The following is a 19,558-nucleotide window of genomic DNA, read 5'->3' as shown; positions in this document are numbered from 1 at the left end:
TACAGGGTCACTTTATTTTCCTTAAAACATTCATTTTAATCTTTTAATTTCAGTAGAACTTAAATGACCCTCCCTTATACAGTGGAACCTCGACATACGAGCAGCTCTACTTACGAGCTACTCGAGATAAGAGCTGGGAGGGGAGCGACATTTTTGTTCGCCTCCCGAGCTCACATTCGGGATACGAGCGCCAAGGAGCTGTCTCGGCTTCAGGAGACAGCTCCTTGGCGCTCGTATCCCGCGTGTTTTAAAAGGTTGCAGCCGGCCTGGGGTGCTGGGGGGGGTGCTGGCAAGCCCCCCAGGCCGGCTGCAACCTTTTAAAACACGCGCGCCACTTCGCAGCTGTCTCCTGAAGCCGGAACGCTAACTTCCGCGTTCGGTTTCAGAAGACAGCTGCAAAGCGGCGCGCGTGTTTTAAAACGTCAGAGCCGGCCTGGGGGGCTCGGGGGTAAGCCCCCGAGCCCCCCAGGCTGGCTGCCACGTTTTAAAACACGCGCGCCACTTCGCAGCTGTCTCCTGAAGCCGGAACGCTAACTTCCGCGTTCGGTTTCAGAAGACAGCTGCAAAGCGGCGCGCGTGTTTTAAAACGTCAGAGCCGGCCTGGGGGGCTCGGGGGTAAGCCCCCGAGCCCCCCAGGCTGGCTGCCACGTTTTAAAACACGCGCGCCACTTCGCAGCTGTCTCCTGAAGCCGGAACGCTAACTTCCGCGTTCGGTTTCAGAAGACAGCTGCAAAGCGGCGCACGTGTTTTAAAACGTCAGAGCCGGCCTGGGGGGCTCGGGGGGAAGCCCCCGAGCCCCCCAGGCTGGCTGCCACGTTTTAAAACATGCGCGCCACTTCGCAGCTGTCTTCTGAAGCCGGAACGCTAACTTCCGCGTTCGGTTTCAGAAGACAGCTGCAAAGCGGCGCGCGTGTTTTAAAACGTGGCAGCCAGCCTGGGGGGCTCGGGGGCTTCCCCCCGAGCCCCCCAGGCCGGCTCTGACGTTTCAAAACACGCGCGCCGCTTTGCAGCTGTCTTCTGAAACCGAACGCGGAAGTTAGCGTTCCGGCTTCAGGAGACAGCTGCGAAGTTTTTCTCCACTCTTTCCTCCCCCTTCTTCCCCTCTGGATCTCCATGGGTTTCCTTCATTTTTCTCCACTCTTTCCTCCCCCTTCTTCCCCTCTGGATCTCCATGGGTTTCCTCCGTTTTTCTGCACTCTTTCCTCCCCCTTCTTCCCCTCTGGATCTCCATGGGTTTCCTTCGTTTTTCTCCACTCTTTCCTCCCCCTTCTTCCCCTCTGGATCTCCATGGGTTTCCTCCGTTTTTCTGCACTCTTTCCTCCCCATTCTCCCCTCTGGATCTCCATGGGTTTCCTCCGTTTTTCTGCACTCTTTCCTCCCCCTTCTTCCCCTCTGGATCTCCATGGGTTTCCTCCGTTTTTCTGCACTCTTTCCTCCGCCTTCTTCCCCTCTGGATCTCCATGGGTTTCCTTCGTTTTTCTCCACTCTTTCCTCCCCCTTCTTCCCCTCTGGATCTCCATGGGTTTCTTCCGTTTTTCTGCACTCTTTCCTCCCCCTTCTTCCCCTCTGGATCTCCATGGGTTTCCTTCGTTTTTCTCCACTCTTTCCTCCCCCTTCTTCCCCTCTGGATCTCCATGGGTTTCCTCCGTTTTTCTGCACTCTTTCCTCCCCCTTCTTCCCCTCTGGATCTCCATGGGTTTCCTTCGTTTTTCTCCACTCTTTCCTCCCCCTTCTTCCCCTCTGGATCTCCATGGGTTTCCTCCGTTTTTCTGCACTCTTTCCTCCCCCTTCTTCCCCTCTGGATCTCTATGGGTTTCCTCCGTTTTTCTGCACTCTTTCCTCCCCCTTCTTCCCCTCTGGATCTCCATGGGTTTCCTCCGTTTTTCTCCACTCTTTCCTCCCCCTTCTTCCCCTCTGGATCTCCATGGGTTTCCTTCGTTTTTCTCCACTCTTTCCTCCCCCTTCTTCCCCTCTGGATCTCCATGGGTTTCCTCCGTTTTTCTCCACTCTTTCCTCCCCCTTCTTCCCCTCTGGATCTCCATGGGTTTCCTTCGTTTTTCTCCACTCTTTCCTCCCCCTTCTTCCCCTCTGGATCTCCATGGGTTTCCTCCGTTTTTCTGCACTCTTTCCTCCCCCTTCTTCCCCTCTGGATCTCCATGGGTTTCCTTCGTTTTTCTCCACTCTTTCCTCCCCCTTCTTCCCCTCTGGATCTCCATGGGTTTCCTCCGTTTTTCTGCACTCTTTCCTTCCCCTTCTTCCCCTCTGGATCTCCATGGGTTTCCTTCGTTTTTCTCCACTCTTTCCTCCCCCTTCTTCCCCTCTGGATCTCCATGGGTTTCCTCCGTTTTTCTGCACTCTTTCCTCCCCATTCTCCCCTCTGGATCTCCATGGGTTTCCTCCGTTTTTCTGCACTCTTTCCTCCCCCTTCTTCCCCTCTGGATCTCCATGGGTTTCCTCCGTTTTTCTCCACTCTTTCCTGCCCCATTCTCCCCTCTGGATCTCGAGCCCCCCAGGCCGGCTCTGACGTTTTAAAACACGTGCGCCGCTTTGCAGCTGTCTTCTGAAGCCGGAACGCTAACTTCCGCGTTTGGGTTCAGAAGACAGCTGCAAAGCGGCGCGCGTGTTTTAAAACGTGGCAGCCGGCCTGGGGGGCTCAGGGGCTTCCCCCCGAGCCCCCCAGGCCGGCTCTGACGTTTTAAAACACGCGCACCGCTTTGCAGCTGTCTTCTGAAGCCGGAACGCTAACTTCCGCGTTTGGGTTCAGAAGACAGCTGCAAAGCGGCTACAAAGATATTACATTTCTGGATTATTTTTCTTAAATAGAAAGACAAATATTTAAAAACTGAGAATTAAACTCTAGTCAAATAATAACTGAAGAAAAGGGGGGGAAAGGAAGCTAATTGTATATTTGATATTAATTTTTTTAAAAATTAAACATTCTGTCTTAAAACTTTTCTTCAGAAAAAAAATACTAACTTAGTAAAGAAAACATTAACATACCATGTTTTCCTGAAAATAAGACTCTGTCATATATATATATATATATATATATGTAATATATATATATATTAACCCTGAAATAAGCACTTGGCCTCATTGTCATACACTCAAAAGTCCAATTGGGCTTATTATTAGGGGATATCTTCTTTTGGAAGAGACAGGGTAGATAATAAATAGGAACTAAACTTGAGTTTTGCTCCACTATAAGGTAAGAAGTTATTGTTCCTTCTTATATTGAAATGCCAAAGAAGGCATTAAATTACTGAAATTCTTTATACTTTATATTTGCCTGGAAGGAGATGGGAGATTTTAAAATCTATTTCTCTTTTTTTCGTTCTCTATATTTTTTTTCTATACTGTTTTCTATTTCTTTCCTTTCCTATACTTTTTTCCTCTACACTTTTTCCTTTCCTTTTTACAATTTTTCTTAGCTTACAATAATATTTTATTTTTGTAAACATTAATACAATTATTATTTTAAAAATGAAGTGAATTTGAAACAGTAGAATAACTATCTGAGAAATGATAATTGATTTCAATTTTTTCACATCGTCACCAAGTTTAAAGTCTAAAACAGGTAAATTACAAGTGTCTGTCTTATCACGAATATAAACTTTATAGGCTTATATGGCTGTTACTTGAAACTTTCATAGATTGTGATATCAATACAGGATTGCTAAGTATTGTGTTATCCAAATACTGTAGTTCTGTAGTTCATACTACCAGCAATGGTGTTTTTGCTTTGCTTTCATTAATTAACTAATTAGTTAACTGATCATATTTCTATACCACCCATCTCCGTCAAAGAAGGTCAAACAAAACTTTAGAACAAACAAAAATCTAGAATTGATCAATCAAAATGATAGAATAAGATAGAATAACTTACAAAATTGTAAATTTAAACCTATACTTATACTTGAATAATTTGTCCAATCATTTTACAAAGAAAATTAATTATAACCTGCTGGATATGATTCTTACCTGCTACAGAATTGGGCCGTGGCATGAGATAAAGTGGAATGGATTGTACTGACTGAGATAAAATAGTCTCTAGATTCCGGTCAGGGATCTTATTCAAACTGTATGTAGAAGCTGTCATGTTTTCATCTACTCTATATAAACAGGAGTCTATATTGGATTTTTGAGATTGCCAAGGCTTCAGATTTCCTCCAGATCCCAATTCCTTACTACTTTCCCCTCCATATTTGGCACGATCCACATTTTCAGAATAACTTGTCAAAGTTGCTGCAACAAACAATAAAAGACAATGAGTAACAAAAAACATTTCATTTTTGTGACTTTGCAGATCATAGATTATGATTGTCAAGTTTTAATACTATGGATTTTTCTTTTTTTAAGATGGTGTGACTTCTTGTCTCTATTCTCTATTAATGATTTCCACCTAGGAATCTGGTGGGTGAAAAGGCAACCAAGAAAAAACATAGAAGATGCAGTAACTATATTCTTTCTTGAATACTCCTAACATTCCAATAGAAATTAAATGTCCAATCTCATGGTAAACTCTTGCCCAACCTAATTGTGATTTGTATTACCAAAACATGTATATTACAAATTCAAAAATATATACTGTATATAGCATTCATTCTATCAAGTAAAATCAAACATCAATATTATTGAAGAGTTGAAAGTGGGTTATTTATATTGCAAATGATAAATGCAACATCATGACGGTACATGAATAAATGTGAAAGCGTAAAGAGCCCTGTATGTAGCAATTACACTATCCAAATGCAACAAATAATATAAGACAAATCATAAATGTCTTGGTTCTTTGCTAAAACTGGAGATCCCCTGCAATTACATTATGTGAATTCCCTTCCCCATCCCACTTTTTTTCCTCATATAAAGTAGATGGATTCCTACTAGTTAATTAAAGAGTAGTTATTGGGATCTTTGAGATATTCGAATCTACAGGTATGGTGGTACTTATATTTACTTATGGATAAACAAATATAGCAATTGTTATAAATTTTTATTTAACTATTTACATTTTAATAAATTAACTCTATAAAGACCTAGATTATTCTTGATTATTTTTTCTTTATATCCTCCCTTCTAGTACTGTAACAATCTATCTCACGGCCTTTTAAGAATATTGTGATTTGTCATTGCATTATATAAGGGAAAAATCAATCATGATTGCTTCTGCAGTCGAATCAGAAGCCTAATATATAGGAAATACCTCAGATGAATAGTGACCAATAAGAGGTGAGATCTAATAGGAGACAAAAGGAAATTTGTGTCATTTCAGAAAAGACACAAAATCCAAGCAAGGATTTCAATTATACTGGGAGAACATACTTATCAATTACTATACGCAACAATTGCTACATATAGGACTTTTTGAGCTCTTCTATTTATTTATTCATGTACTAATATGGGATTTCATTTGTCATCTAAATATTAATATTTTGATATTGATGGAAACTATATTCACAAGCCATTATTATCTGGCACAGGCTTTCACCACCTTTATTTAATACTTTTCATGACCTGAATAGAAGATATTTCTCATCTTAACCTGCAAAAACAAAATTTACCTTTTTTAAAACCAGGCTTTACTACAAAAGAAATGTTTTTCAAATTGAGCTAGGGCAAAACTTTACAATTTTCCAAATATTAACCTTCAAAACACACATTTTTCCTTGTGTTAAATTTGAGCATTTCCAATATTTTTTTTCACTTTTAATACACTAATTATACAGAAAATATATTTTCATGTTATTAATTGGTAGAATTTGAGATTTGAGATCCACTTCAGATTTGAGGTCCAAAAAGTCCGGTGAAATGAACTCTAGCAGCTAAATTCAAAAGCAATTCAACATTTTGAACTTTAAACTGTTTCTGGTTTAGAAAATTTATTTTTAGAAACCAACAAAATATCCTCTGGAATAAAACAGCCCAGAAATGGTTCATCATTGAATTGGAAATGGGCCACCCCGACAATGCTGTTTCTTGAGATTTTGTTTCTATTCACCTATTTAAGGTAACGCAGGCAGAAACTGTATTCACCGTCTCAAACATTTAGCAGCTCATTTTTGGAGATTGAATAATTCTTTTCTACCAAGGTGCCTTATTCTGAGCTTATACTGCATGTATCTCTGAAACATTTTCCCCAATAAACAAATAAATATGTTTTTAATTCATTTATTTAATTACATTCTCTTTATTGTATTCAGTTTTAGGACTCGTGTGGACAACAGAGCCCATTTTAGGTAATATTAATTAATGCTTAAAATTTATTTTAGACATTTATTTAAGCAGACTCAAGTTCAACCCAGCAAGACCAAGTGGCTCTGGGAGTTTCTTCTGAAGAACCATTCCATCTGTCTGTCCATTGTTCGGGGAGAGGGGACTTAACCCCCTCAGAAAGGGTCCGCAACTTGGGAGTCCTCCTGGATTCACAGCTGAGCCTTGACCATCTCGGTTGTGGCCAGGGGGACCTTTGCCCAGGTTCACCTGGTATACCAGTTGCGGCCCTCTACATAGTCACTTAGGCCCTCATCACCTCTCGTCCAGATTATTGCAATGTGCTCTACATGGGGCTACCCTTGAAAAGTGTTCGGAGACTGCAAATAATCCAGAATGCAGCTGTGCGAGCTGTCATGGGTGTACCTAGGTATACCCATATAAACACATATGCTCCGCAAGCTGCACTGGCTACAAATTAGTCTCCAGTCACAATTCAAGGTGTTGGTTATTATTATTATTTTTATTACTATTTATTAGATTTGTATGCCGCCCCTCTCCATAGACTCGGGGCGGCTCACAACAACAATAAAACAATGTATAACAAATCTAATAATTTAAAAGTCACTTAAAAACCCTTATTAAAAAGCAAAAACATACACACAAACATACCATGCATAAACTGTATAGGCCTGGGGGAGATGTATTAATTTATTACCTATAAAGCCCTACATGGCTTAGCACCAGACTATTTGCAGGACAATCTCCTGCCATAAACCTCCCATAAACCTATCAGATCACACAGGGCTAGCCCTCTCCGGGTTCCATCGGCTAAACAATGTAGGTTGGCGGGCTTTGGGGGAGGGCCTTCTCGGGTTGCCCCGGCCCTATGGAATCAACTACTTCCTGAGGCATGTACTACTCCCACCCAACTGGCCTTCCAAAAGGCTGTGAAGACCTGGCTTTGCCGGCAGGCCTGGGGGCCGTGAGTCATACATCTTGTCATGGCCGAACTGAGTGATTGATACATATGCTTGTCTATTGGGCTGTTTGTTAGGGTTTATTAATTGTTTGTTAACTATTAGTATAATTGGGTTTTTATTATTTTTACTATTTATATTTGACTTTTCACATTGTATTTTATTATTGTCGTTATAAGCCACCCTGAGTTCCAGTAGGATTGGGTGGCATAGAAGTCTGAACAAACAAACAAACAAAATTCAAAAGTAATCACAAATTGTTAAGAATCACTATATTTAGCAACATTACAGTAATTCTCCTATCTCCAGTAGCACTTGACAGCTTATACTGCCGACTAGCCTGCAAGGAAACAGAGCAAGATACTTGCACAGCAGTTGAATCAATCATCAAGAGGCAAGCACGACTTTGTTTGAAAGGCTGTCACAAGCAATGACATGGATAACCAATCATTCAGCATTGTGAAGAATGACATTCTACACTTCCTTCATCTGGTTGTCCCTAATAGATCCCCAGATACACAACCTTTGTAATGTTAGGTACATTAGAGCAGTGTTTGTCAGAAATCCTTTTTCTCCCATCCACAGAAATATCTACTGGTAGGAGAAAAACGGTCAAATGTGAGAATGCAAGCAGGGCAATATGCTCAATTGTACAATTTGGACTGTTATAGCCTGGTCTTGATACTATCCTGATTTAGATGGAACACAATTTCAAAGGAGTGGGACAGCTACAAAAAAGATATACCTTCAGCCTTCAGATGACAAGCCTTCAGGGATGGAACTTGAAGGCTGAATTTTTTTACCGTATCTTATTAGATAGGCATACAGGTATTCTTTGACTTACAACTACAATTGAGATCAGAATTTCCATTGCTAAGCAAAGTGATTCTTAAGTGAGTCATGTCTGATTTTATGACTTTTTTTGCTATGGTTTTTAAGCAAATCATGAAGTAGTTATGTAAATTTGGATTTCCTTGTTGATTTTACTTTTTGGAAGACTGCTGAGGTGGTTGCAAATGATAATCACATGACTTTGAGATCCCACGTGGCCAAATTTTGATCATGTGACTGTGCAACAGTTATAAGTGCAAGGTTATAAGTCATTTTTTTCAATGGATTACTTGTAAACCAATGGAAGAAGATAATGTCAAAGATTTCTGAACCATTTAAATAATAACCACAACGAGCTTTCATTTGAAGAATTCATTTGAATAATCCAAACAAATTAGCAGAACAATAATAAGAACATATATAACTGAAACAACCTTTTTTTCTTCTGAGGTTATATTCCTATGAATAGAACTTTAAATACATAAAGTGATTTCATCTTTCAAAAATACTGTAGTACCTTAATGAAAATTGTGCATGATGAGAAGGGGAAAAGGATATGTGGATGAGTTCTTTTTTAGTTTCTCTGTAACCACTGAATGAAACTTACCCTGGATTAAACTTAATTAGATTTTCTGTTTTCTACACCATCAGAATTGCCTTGAGATTCATCCATCCTCCCTGAAATAGGCGTTGATTGCTTACCTGAACGCCTCTTCTCGTACGGTGAGTGGGTACAGCAGTCACATGGGTTGCTCCTGTCCAATCCGTTGGAACTGAGCCTAGTATTAAAAAAGACTGCTGGATCCGCCCCTTCCCCAGAATTCGCGAATCCGTAGACTAGGCTCAGTAGTGAAGCTCTTTAATGTTCAACTCTCATGTGTTATAAGAAATTAGAATAGAAGGTAAAGAAGACCACACAAGGGAGGGAAGTGACTGCTGTACCCACTCACCGTACGAGAAGAGGCGTTCAGGTAAGCAATCAACGCCTATTCTCCGTACTGAAGGAGTGGGTCCAGCAGTCACATGGGACATACCCAAGAGATAGGTCCCTAGGGTGGGAGTACATTGCTATCGTGAGAGATAACGGATTGGAGTACTCTTCTTCCGAAGGCAGCATCTGCTGATGTGTACGAATCAATCTTGTAGTGTTTTATAAAGGAATTTGGCGAGGCCCAAGTGGCTGCTTTGCAGACTTCTTCCAACGGAGCCTGAGTCGCCCAAGCGGCAGATGTGGCAGCACTTCTGGTGGAATGCGCTGTAATATTCCTTGGAATGGAGAGGGAAGCTGTCTCGTAGGCCTTTGAGATGGCCCCTCTGATCCAACGACCTATTACTGTGGAAGACACTCTGGATCCCAAGGATCTGGGATGGTAGGCTATGAAGAGTGCTTCAGATCTCCGGATGGATCTTGTGCGTTGGATATAAATCTTTAGCGCTCTAGTGAGATCTAGAGTGTGCCATCTAATCGCCAGGGGATGCTCTCGTTGGAGACAGAAAGAAGGTAAAACGATATCCTGAGATCTGTGGAACATGGAACTGACCTTGGGTAGAAAGGTGGGGTCCAGCCGCAGAACCACCTTATCCTGATGAAACTGACAGAGGTCCTGTCTGATAGAAAGGGCTGCCAACTCAGATATGCGTCGGGCGGAAGTAATCGCCACCAGGAATGCTACCTTGAAGGATAGGTACCTGAGGGACGCAGAGTTCAGGGGTTCGTAAGGTGCTTGAGTAAGAGAGTGGAGAACCCGTGGCAAGTCCCAGGTTGGATATCTGTGGATTTTAGAAGGCCTAAGATTGGCCACTCCTCTTAGAAATTCTTGGATTTCTGGAAGGGAGCGTAGGGGCTGCCTGCGAGGCCCCGCCAAGACGGAAGAGATAGCGGCCAGATGGCGGCGGATGGTGCTGGTAGAGAGACCTTGGTGGAAACCTTTCATAAGGAAGGCGATTATCCTGTGTATGGGAAGACAGGGGGGATAAGCCCTCCTGCGAGCACCACTGATGAAATTTGGACCAAGTATGGTCGTAGATCCGATTGGTAGACCCCCTTCTAGATTTCAGAATGATTTCCACTGTGTCTGGGTCATACCCTCGCAGGTCTAAGTCCCTCCGGATAACAGCCAGGCGGTGAGGTGGAACCACTCTGGATCCGGATGGAAGGAGGCCCCCTGCCGCAACATATCCTCCGAAGCGGGGAGTCGCCAGGGGTCCTGGACGGACAGTTGTTGAAGGTCCGCGAACCAGGGCCTGCGAGGCCAGTGAGGGGCAATCAGGATTACACGTGCTTTCTCCAGGAGGATTTTGTTGATCACGTCTGGCAGAATTGGAATTGGAGGGAAGGCATACAGTAGGCCTGGAGGCCAAGGACTCCTGAGGGCATTGACTGCCTCCGCTCCCGGAGACGGGAACCTGGAGATGAAGCGGGGAAGCTGGGTATTGTCTCTGGTCGCGAATAGATCCAACACTGGATGGCCGAACCTGAGGCAGATTTGGTGGAACAGTGACTGATGGAGATTCCACTCGCCTGGATCTATGGTGGCTCGTGAGAGCCAGTCCGCTTGGACGTTGAGGCTCCCCGAGATGTGATCGGCTAGAAGCGATTGGAGATTTTTCTCTGCCCAAAGACCCAACTTCAGGGCCTCCCTCATGAGGGCCTTGGATCTTGTGCCTCCCTGTCTGCAAATATGGCTTTTGGTGGCTATATTGTCGGTGAGAATCAGCACATGTTGGTTGGATATGTAAGGTTGGAATTGCTTTAGAGCTAGAGACACGGCTCTTAATTCTAGCCAATTGATGGGCTTGGAAGCCTCCTCCGGTGACCATGTGCCCTGAGCTAAAAGACCTTGGGCGTGGGCTCCCCAGCCCGAGAGGCTGGCATCTGTGGTGACTACAAACTGGTCGGGACACCGGAAGGGGGATCCCTTGTCTAGGGCTGGAGAAGTCCACCACTTGAGGGATCTGCGAACCGTCGGTGGGATGGTGATGCGTCGGTTCGAGTTGCTGTGGCCTGATCTCTGAAATGGTAATAGTAGCCATTGAAGTTCCCTGGCGTGAAGGCGGGCCCAGGGAACAATACCAATACATGACACCATCTTACCCAAAAGGGAGGATAGGGTGACAATGGAGGCCGATTGCTGGGGCAGGATGCGAGCAATGAGATCCAAAATGCTGCGTTTTCTCTCATTGGAGAGAAAAACCTGGGATATTTCGGAATTAATGATAGTCCCCAGATGCAGGATGGAAGTGGAAGGATCAAGATGACTCTTGTTAAGGTTTATGGAAAAACCATGGTTCTGTAGAACCGACATGGTAGAGGAGAGGTCTGCAGCTACACCAGCTCTGGAATTACCATGAATTAAAATGTCATCTAAATAACATAAAATATGAATGGGAGAGGCCCGGATATGAGCCGCCAAGGATCCCAAGAGTTTAGTGAAAACCCTGGGAGCTGAGGAGAGCCCAAAAGGCATAGCCCTATACTGAAAATGCCTGCCTTGAAAGGCAAAGCGCAGAAATCTCCTATGGACCTTGGCAATGGGGATATGGAGGTAGGCCTCAGTGAGATCTAGAGACACCATAAAGTCTCCTCGATGAAGAGCTGATAAAATGGAAGATAGGGAGTGCATTTTGAATTTTCTATATTTAATGAAGCGGTTTAATTTCTTTAGGTCCAAGATGGCTCTCCAGCCTCCAGAAGTCTTAGGGACCATGAAGAGGATGGAATAGAAGCCTAAACCTCTCTGGAGAGAGGGGACCGGTTGAATAGCTCTAATAGTCAACAAATGAGAAATAGCCTCCTCCATTCGAATACGAGATGGAGAGGAACTGGGAGAGGGACAAGAAATAAAACGGTTAGGAGGAGAAGAAATAAACTCTAACCTTAGGCCCCTTTCCACTGTGTCAATGACCCAGGGGTCCTTACAAGAGCGGTGCCAGGCGGAAGAGAACCAGGCTAGGCGACCGCCTATAGGCAGGTGAGAAAACTTACCATCTGGATCTTTTGGAAGTTCTGGTAGTAGAGGATCCTCTCTGATAGCGGGACCCTCTGCCCCTGGTGGTTCTAGCTTGGGATCGAAAGCGAGGGGAATACTGACCTGGGCTCTTGTGAAATGCGAAGCTTTGATCCTGCTGACGCCCGGTGCGCCGAAAGGACTGCGGTTTCGGGGCCTTCTTGGTGGTAGGTCCCAAGACCTTTTTCTTGTCTGCGTTTTCCGTAAGGAGAGGGTCCAGAAGATCTCCGAAGAGGAGGTTACGTTTCAGTGGACCCATAGCTAACTGCCATTTCTGTCTTACCCCCGCCTGCCAAGGGCGGAGCCATAGAAGCCTTCTGGCCGTTGTGGAGGCTGCTACTGACCTGGCTGCAAATCTGGAAGATTGGAGAGTAGCATCTGCTATATATTGGGCAGCTGCGAAGATTTTGTTGAAATCCTGTTGGCCCCGTAAGTCATCTGGAGGCAGGTGTAGTTGGAGCTGACGAAGCCATAAGAGCATAGCTCTGGAAAAGAAGGATGCCGCTGCAGCACTCTTAATGGCCCATGAGTCTGCAAGGAGACTTCTTTTGAGCATTTGTTCAAGTCGTTTGTCCTCTGGCCGGAGGACCTCCTCTGCCTCGCCAGGCATGGCAGCCGTTGAGTGGAGCGTCTTCACTGGTTCATCTGGCCTGGGACATGTTAGGAGTTCCTCATAGGAGGGGGAGAGCTTGTAGAGCTTCTTGTCCTTGGGAGTGGGAGTGAAGCCTATGGTTGGGTGGTCCCACTGTTTAAGCAAGGCATCCTTAAACAACTTGGGCATAGGAATTACCTCATTGTCTTCCTGTTCCTCCATGAAGTAAGGAAGATTTTCCTCTGGGGGGTCTGTGGAAGGAGTAGCTTGCTTCTCTTGCCCGGCTAGCCCCGTAGATACTCTAGCTTTTAGCAGGAGAGATTTGAAAAGCTGCGAAGGGAAAATAGCAGCTGGGGCTGGAATCTTAATCTGAGATTCCTCATCCTCCGACAGACGCTGAAAGGGGTCATCATCCTCTTCTGCATCCACGTCCTCATCCTCTTCCTGAGAGGAGTCAGAGACCTCCATGACTGGGGCTCTGTAGGAAGGAGAAGAACTCACGGGACGGGAGGAGCGAGGGGGAGGATGAGACAGAGGAGGTACATTTAAAGATGAGAGTCTAGCATCAATAGTGTTAGTCAGAATAGTCAAGATAGACTGAAACTCCGGTGGCAAGGAAGAAATATCAGCCGGAAAAGCCTGAGGATCCCTGAGGCCCTGAACAGGTTCTGGCTGGGGGAAATCCTCGGTAATATCTGGCTCCTCTGGACCTAAACCCCATAGGTTAGGTTGGGGTGGATTTAGGTTTGGCTCATCCAGGGATAGCACAGGTACCCCAGAGGGAGGCAGGTTAGAGGCCTCCGGGGGGGTAGGGTTGATATGCACTTGGGCCTGCACCTTAAAACGTTTGGCTGATTTATCATGTATTTTTTGTAGGGCTAGGTCCCTTCTCTTCTCAGCCCTAGTGGGCTTGGCTAAAGACTGAGAGCCTGAGGAAGAGGAGGAAGAGGCCTGGGGAAGCTCAGAAGGATTACCAGTAGGCCTAACCTCTTTGGAACCTTTGGTAGTGCCTCTCTTGGGAAGGGAAGCCATAGTCTGAGCAATTACAGAAGACAAGGCTTGAGCCAAAAAATAGGGGAGAGAAGAATTATTTTGTGGAATTCCCAAGAGGATAGGTGACCCTGCTCCTAGGCCCAGGAGCAGCTGCGCCTTAAGAGGCAATCCTGGGCGATACCAAGAGTTCTTGTCCTTAAGTGCAGCGTGGCAGGCCTCACTAACTTAACTTTAAGAAAAACCAAGGCACACTGGTTGGAGGCCACTTCCGTGGAGAATAGGCCCGAGGGAACTCAAAGCGACGACTCCAGGGTCAGGCGGCGGGCTGTAGGCACTAATGGCCGACCCCTTAGGGCAGAACCGAAAGTGCAACTTACTGGGCGTCAGAGCCTTGGCGCCAAAATAACTGCTCCGTTATTTGCAATAGGAGCGACTAAGCCCGGGAGACAAAACAAGTCCCACACCGCGGGAGGTAAATAGCCCTTAATTAGTTGAAAAAAAAATAATAAAGCTTGCTCACGGCAGGACCTCCAAGGCCGGAATTAACAAACCGGCCGCGGCTACAGCACGAAGGGAAAAACCGCGAATGGCTGAGCCGCTAACTTCTCCCCCAACTCAAAGCCCTGTAGGGCTGAGAAAAAAACTGCCGGCAAGCTGAGTAATGGAAAAATCTTACTTGCTATTGAAGAGAGATCGAAGGGAAGGTGTTTTATCGAGAGGAACGAGCATTCACACACATCCGAGGATGCGAACTGAGCGAATTCTGGGGAAGGGGCGGATCCAGCAGTCTTTTTTAATACTAGGCTCAGTTCCAACGGATTGGACAGGAGCAACCCATGTGACTGCTGGACCCACTCCTTCAGTACGGAGAATGGCTTCCCACACTTCCTCAATCCCACTCTTATAATCTCTTATTATTATATATGAACTATGACCAGGATGGCAAATTGGTGGTATGCATGCCAGAGGTGGAACACAGTGCCCTCTCTGTGGGCACACTAGCCATTGCCTCAGTTCAGCTCTGCCACGCATGTTCACATGCCTCCCATTAGCTAGTCTTCGGGTCTCTGCCATGCATGTGCAGGGTGCATGTGTGGGCGCCCTGTGCGCTTGTGTGGGAGGCAGGGCATGTGCGGGGGGCTGTACGTGTATGGATATATACACATTACATTTTGGGGATTCACGGGCACGCACGCACTTTGGGCACTTGGGCCAGAAATGGTTAGCCAGTCAAACACAATAGCTGATTCCAAAATTGTGTCAATGTTTTGAGTTTGGCCAGCAAAGAAAGAGACCACGCTGAGGGATTCAACATTACTGACTTCCACCAGCCTGCTGGCTATGAGGGCACGACAAGCCCCCCCCCCCTCCATCTGCTGCCAGCCTGCTTCAACAAGTATTCTTTACTGACTCTCTGCAGACGCCAGAAAGCCTGAATTCATGGTCTGATCCAGTTGCAGATGTTCCTCTCTTCCAGCCAACACTCTGCTCTGCTGGCCTGCTCCAGCATACATTCTTTGCTGGCCTGCTCGAGGAAACACTCCTCACCAGATCTCTGCAGATTCCAGCAAGCCTGGATTCATGGCGTCTCATGTCTTTCCCCTCCTGAGCATCCACCAGCTTGAGTTCATTACAGCACCCAGTACCCGACACTCAACTGTGAGCCTCATTCCCCTCCTTGGTTTGTGACAACTTTGACTCTTGGACAGCTGTACATACTTACAGCACATACAGTTACAGAAAAGAATAATGCTATGATCAGCAGCAGACCACACAGCCCATCCAGAAAGAAAGAAAAAAGTTAATGCCTCCTATTTTTCATTCCATTGACTGGTGGCCCAGAAAATAAGCTACTGCTAGTGGTTCTAAAGCCCAGTGGAGAAACTGGACTTCAGGTGGCTAAGTTAATGTTCAGAGCCCCCAGGAAAAAAACAGGTGAAAAGCTATAGATATAATCAAAGGTGATGCTTTCTTTGCAAAGTATTACTGTCCTTTATTTTAGACTCAAGTGCTGGTCAAAACAGTGGTAACAGTGAATACAAACAATGACAAGATAGCTACCATTTGACTTTACTGATTCCATGTTCTCCCTATTTCTCTGATTACTAGACTGGATCATAACAATATTAACCCACTTAAACTTTCTGTGTGTCTTAAAAAAGGACAGCATTAGCAGAGTTTCTGAGAGGCATTCAACATTCTCCTTTGTGCGTTCTTTTACATCACTGGTTCCTTCATTTCAGTTATGAACGGAAACAATTCTTATGTTGAACTTTCATTTGATTTGTTTCTTGTTTGGTACACAGCTCAGGAAACTGGAATTTATCTCCATTTATATCTGATTTGTTTCTTGAATATCCTTCTATCAGTAGTATAATTTAGATGTGGAAAAGACTCTAATAACTTTTGCCCTTACAAAATGTTGGTTAGTGACAAGAACAGTTCCTTTCTCTATCTTGGGAACTGTTTCATGTGTGACCAATTCTTAACACTAAAAAAGATTATTTCTTTCTCCAAAGCACCAAACCATCAAATCTCGGTAGCATAATTCATTTACAGAAAACCTCAGCTTCAGCCCTTAACAAAACTTCTAAAAAATGGTATCTCCCAAAATGTTATACAAAGCAGAAAGATTTCAGACAAGCCATATTTATATATATGATGAGGCCAGAACAAGGCCGAAATGGTGCCATCCTAGTCTCCCTTAATTTTTTTTTTTTTTAAAAATTCAGCAAAAACATGTGATACATACAGAATATAGTTGTCAGCTATGAATAAATTAACTGTCTTGAAATGGCCCTAGGTTGGGCCTAGAAACAAAAAGAAGCTGTGACGTTCCTTCAATATACCAGGGTGATCCAACATAAAAAGCATATAGCCCCTCCTTGGTACAGAGCTGAAGGGATCAGGTCTGGTGGCCTAGAGGTTAATTCCCTGCCTTAGAAGGCAGAAGCTGCCAGATCAAATCCCAGTAAGGGTGTGGCTAGAACAGCACTGATTATGTTACCTACTTTTGGTGATGAAACATCTGCAAGAAAGCAATCAAGCTCAGAGAATACCCAGGACTTTTCATACTTGTTCAACTTTTCCAAATTCCCTTCAGGATACTGAAAACATAAACACCCAATACAGTACAATAAATTTGTACAATAAATACAATAAATTTGTGCAACTCTTAAGACTCACCTATGATGCCACTATCCCTGCTTTCAAGAGTAGATGTAGGACTTGTGACAGCTCCATAATTGCAGTCCTTTGCTATAACATCCTTAGCACTAGTTTGAGGGAGGGTGGAACAAGGGCTACTGGCAGGTGGTGAAGCAGTACTGCTGGTCAGTGTAGAACAGGGACTTATTCGTTGGGACACTGCTGAAGTCTGGAAAATTGGAAGCAACAACACAGACATCACAATAAAGTCATCAGTAAAGCTTATAAAACTGTGATGTACTCTCCACAGTCCTTTCCTGCGGGTTGTTGGATACTGGGGTCACACGATCTGGCCTGGGAATTCTTTAAAGGGGCATCTAAGTTATGTTCTCCAGGGGTTCATAGATACCCAACCTGGAACCTGGGACTAGTTCTAGAATCCCTCTCAAAGGAACCCTTTGAACTGATCTAATCCATTTTGCTTACTCCCCTAACCATTAAGGTGGCCTTCCTGGTGGCAATCACATCATCCCACAGAATGCTCGAGCTAGTGGCCCTATCTATTAGGAGAGACCTCTGCATCTTCCACTTCTATTTTCATCCCAAAAGTAGACTCTCTCTTCCATAGGACACAGGATATAGTCCTACCCATGTTTTACAAAAATCCTTCCACTGAGCAAGAGGCACCTGGCACACTTTAGATGTAAAAAGGGTGCTAGAGACCTACATTCATAGAATGGAGGCAATCCGTAAATCGGAGACTCTGCTTCCCGAGGACTTAAAGCTTCCTACTCCGCGGTGGGAGGTTGGATCGTGAAAGCCATCGCCATGGCTTATCAAAGAATAGGGCTCCATAAGAACAGGGGTATTACGGCTCATTCCACCCACAGCGCTGCGACTACAGTAGCATGGCCGACCAAAGCCCCCATTTATGAAATCTGCAGGACAGCCATGTGGGCATCCCCAATTCCCTTCGTTAGACACTATAAAATGGGTGCTTTTACTTCTGTAGAAGCGCCATTTGGCTGAAGAGTGTTACAAAGTGTAGTAGAGGCATAGGGGAGTCAAGTAAACATATGTATCCTGCCCAATTGAGTGATGACCTCTTTGGTATGCCCCATACTTGGAGGCTAGCTCCACCTAGCTTGGAGAAGGGGCGTTGATATGCCCTTTCTTTCAGGGGGTGGAGCTAGCCTCAAAGGCCCACCCAAGCTACTAGTCTGCTTGAGGTTCGAATGTTAAAAGGAAGGCAGGAATCGTCGGTAACATACAGAGGAAGGTTGTATGCAAAATGTGTTCATGTCCCTCATCTAAAAATGGGGACTGCAGGAAGTGATACTTTTAAAAACTATAGATTCAGTACAGCCTTCTATATTCCACAAATCCATGCAAACTCAAATATATAATGCATAGATACATACACATACAAAAATACAGTACATTCAAAGGGGAAGAAACTGGCCTCCAAATAAAGTCATTGTTTTTGCTACTTCAGGATGTACAGTATAAGTATATTCGCATGTCTTTACATATGTATGTTGCAGGGGTAGGTTGCAATTTTTAAAAATACCACTCTGTGGGCGTGGCTTATTTTGTGGGTGTGGATTGACAGTCATGTGATTGAGTGGGAGTGGTTTGGTGGGAGTTTGCTGTGCAGTCATGTGACTTGATAGGCGTGACCAATTTGCATCACTCATGTCAAGGGTTAGGGTTCGAGTGCCTGGCCTTTCCTCATCTCAAAGGCCTCAATGAGATACAATTTCCCTTTCTATTTACTACTACTGAACATCCAAAGTCCTACTACTTAATTCTAAGTATATATGTCACGTGTGTATATACATATAACACACAAGCACACAAAAAGATACATTATCTATTATATACATATTGTATATGTATGCACACACACACACACACAAACAAACCAACACACACACACACCTCTTCTAAAACTACACATTCAACCTCATTTACTGCATTTGGAAAAACATACCCAGAGTCCACTTTCTGTCACAAATTTAACCATACCTTTTGTACATTACATTACACATGCCTTCAGATGTTCTTCCCTAGCTTGCACATGACTGTTAGAGCCAGGAAATATCATGGATTGAATACAATGTGGTGAAACTCACTTAGCAATGCTCTTGCTTAGCAATCAAAAGTTTTGGCTCAATTGTGGTCATAAGTCAAGGACTATCTCTGCCTTCCTCCGCATGGCAGTCTTGTTTTAGTAAACTACTTCTCCTTTCTGCCAATTTTTCTCTCTGTTAGAGGCACCAAAATAATCCAGGTAATGTAAAGTTTCCTGCTACCACATGGGGTTGGACAATATGACCTCTGAGATATCTTCCAGTCCTAAATTGCTGTGCTGTTTTCAAAGTGTCTTCTGAAGCCATGTCTAGTGGCATGGTTTGTGATGTTTCTTTCCTCTTATTCCTTTCTCTCTTCTCTCCCTTCCTTCCTCTTTCTTTCTTTTTTTCTCTTTCTCTGTCTTTCTCTGTATCTTTTTCTTTCTTGTCTTCTCTCTCTCCCCCTTCCTTCCTTCCTTCCTTCCTCTTTTTCTTTTTACTTCTGTCTCTCTCTCTCTCTTTCTCTACCCCCTCTCCCTCCCTCCCTTCTCCCTTCCTGTGAAGAACCCCAGAGGATCTTTGGTAGCAGGGGGGGGGGGAAGAAACATTTTGAAACTGAGAACATACCCACTGATCATTAGGCATTCTTAGAGCTCCACTGTTGTTTAGTTTAGAAGGACAGCTTAGCAGCCACTTACAATAAGCTCTCAATTCAAACTCTGTGCA

General features: G+C 44.4%; 1 protein-coding gene across 1 annotated transcript in view; it reads right to left on the bottom strand.

Annotated features, from left to right (window-relative positions):
* Positions 1–19,558, bottom strand: part of TANC2 (tetratricopeptide repeat, ankyrin repeat and coiled-coil containing 2) — a 257,730-nt gene that overhangs the window by 81,236 nt on the left and 156,936 nt on the right. Inside the window, exons 7-8 of the mRNA XM_070729274.1 lie at positions 16,800–16,989; positions 3,982–4,245 (exon numbers count right to left, since the gene is read on the bottom strand). Coding sequence (XP_070585375.1) covers positions 3,982–4,245; positions 16,800–16,989 — 454 coding nt within the window. The remainder of the gene's footprint in view (positions 1–3,981; positions 4,246–16,799; positions 16,990–19,558) is intronic.

This window comes from Erythrolamprus reginae, chromosome Z (assembly GCF_031021105.1).
Source record: "Erythrolamprus reginae isolate rEryReg1 chromosome Z, rEryReg1.hap1, whole genome shotgun sequence".
In the NCBI taxonomy this organism is placed as follows: domain Eukaryota; kingdom Metazoa; phylum Chordata; class Lepidosauria; order Squamata; family Dipsadidae; genus Erythrolamprus; species Erythrolamprus reginae.
The sequence above is the reverse complement of the archived record's forward strand: the minus strand, read 5'-3'. Positions and strand labels throughout refer to the sequence as shown.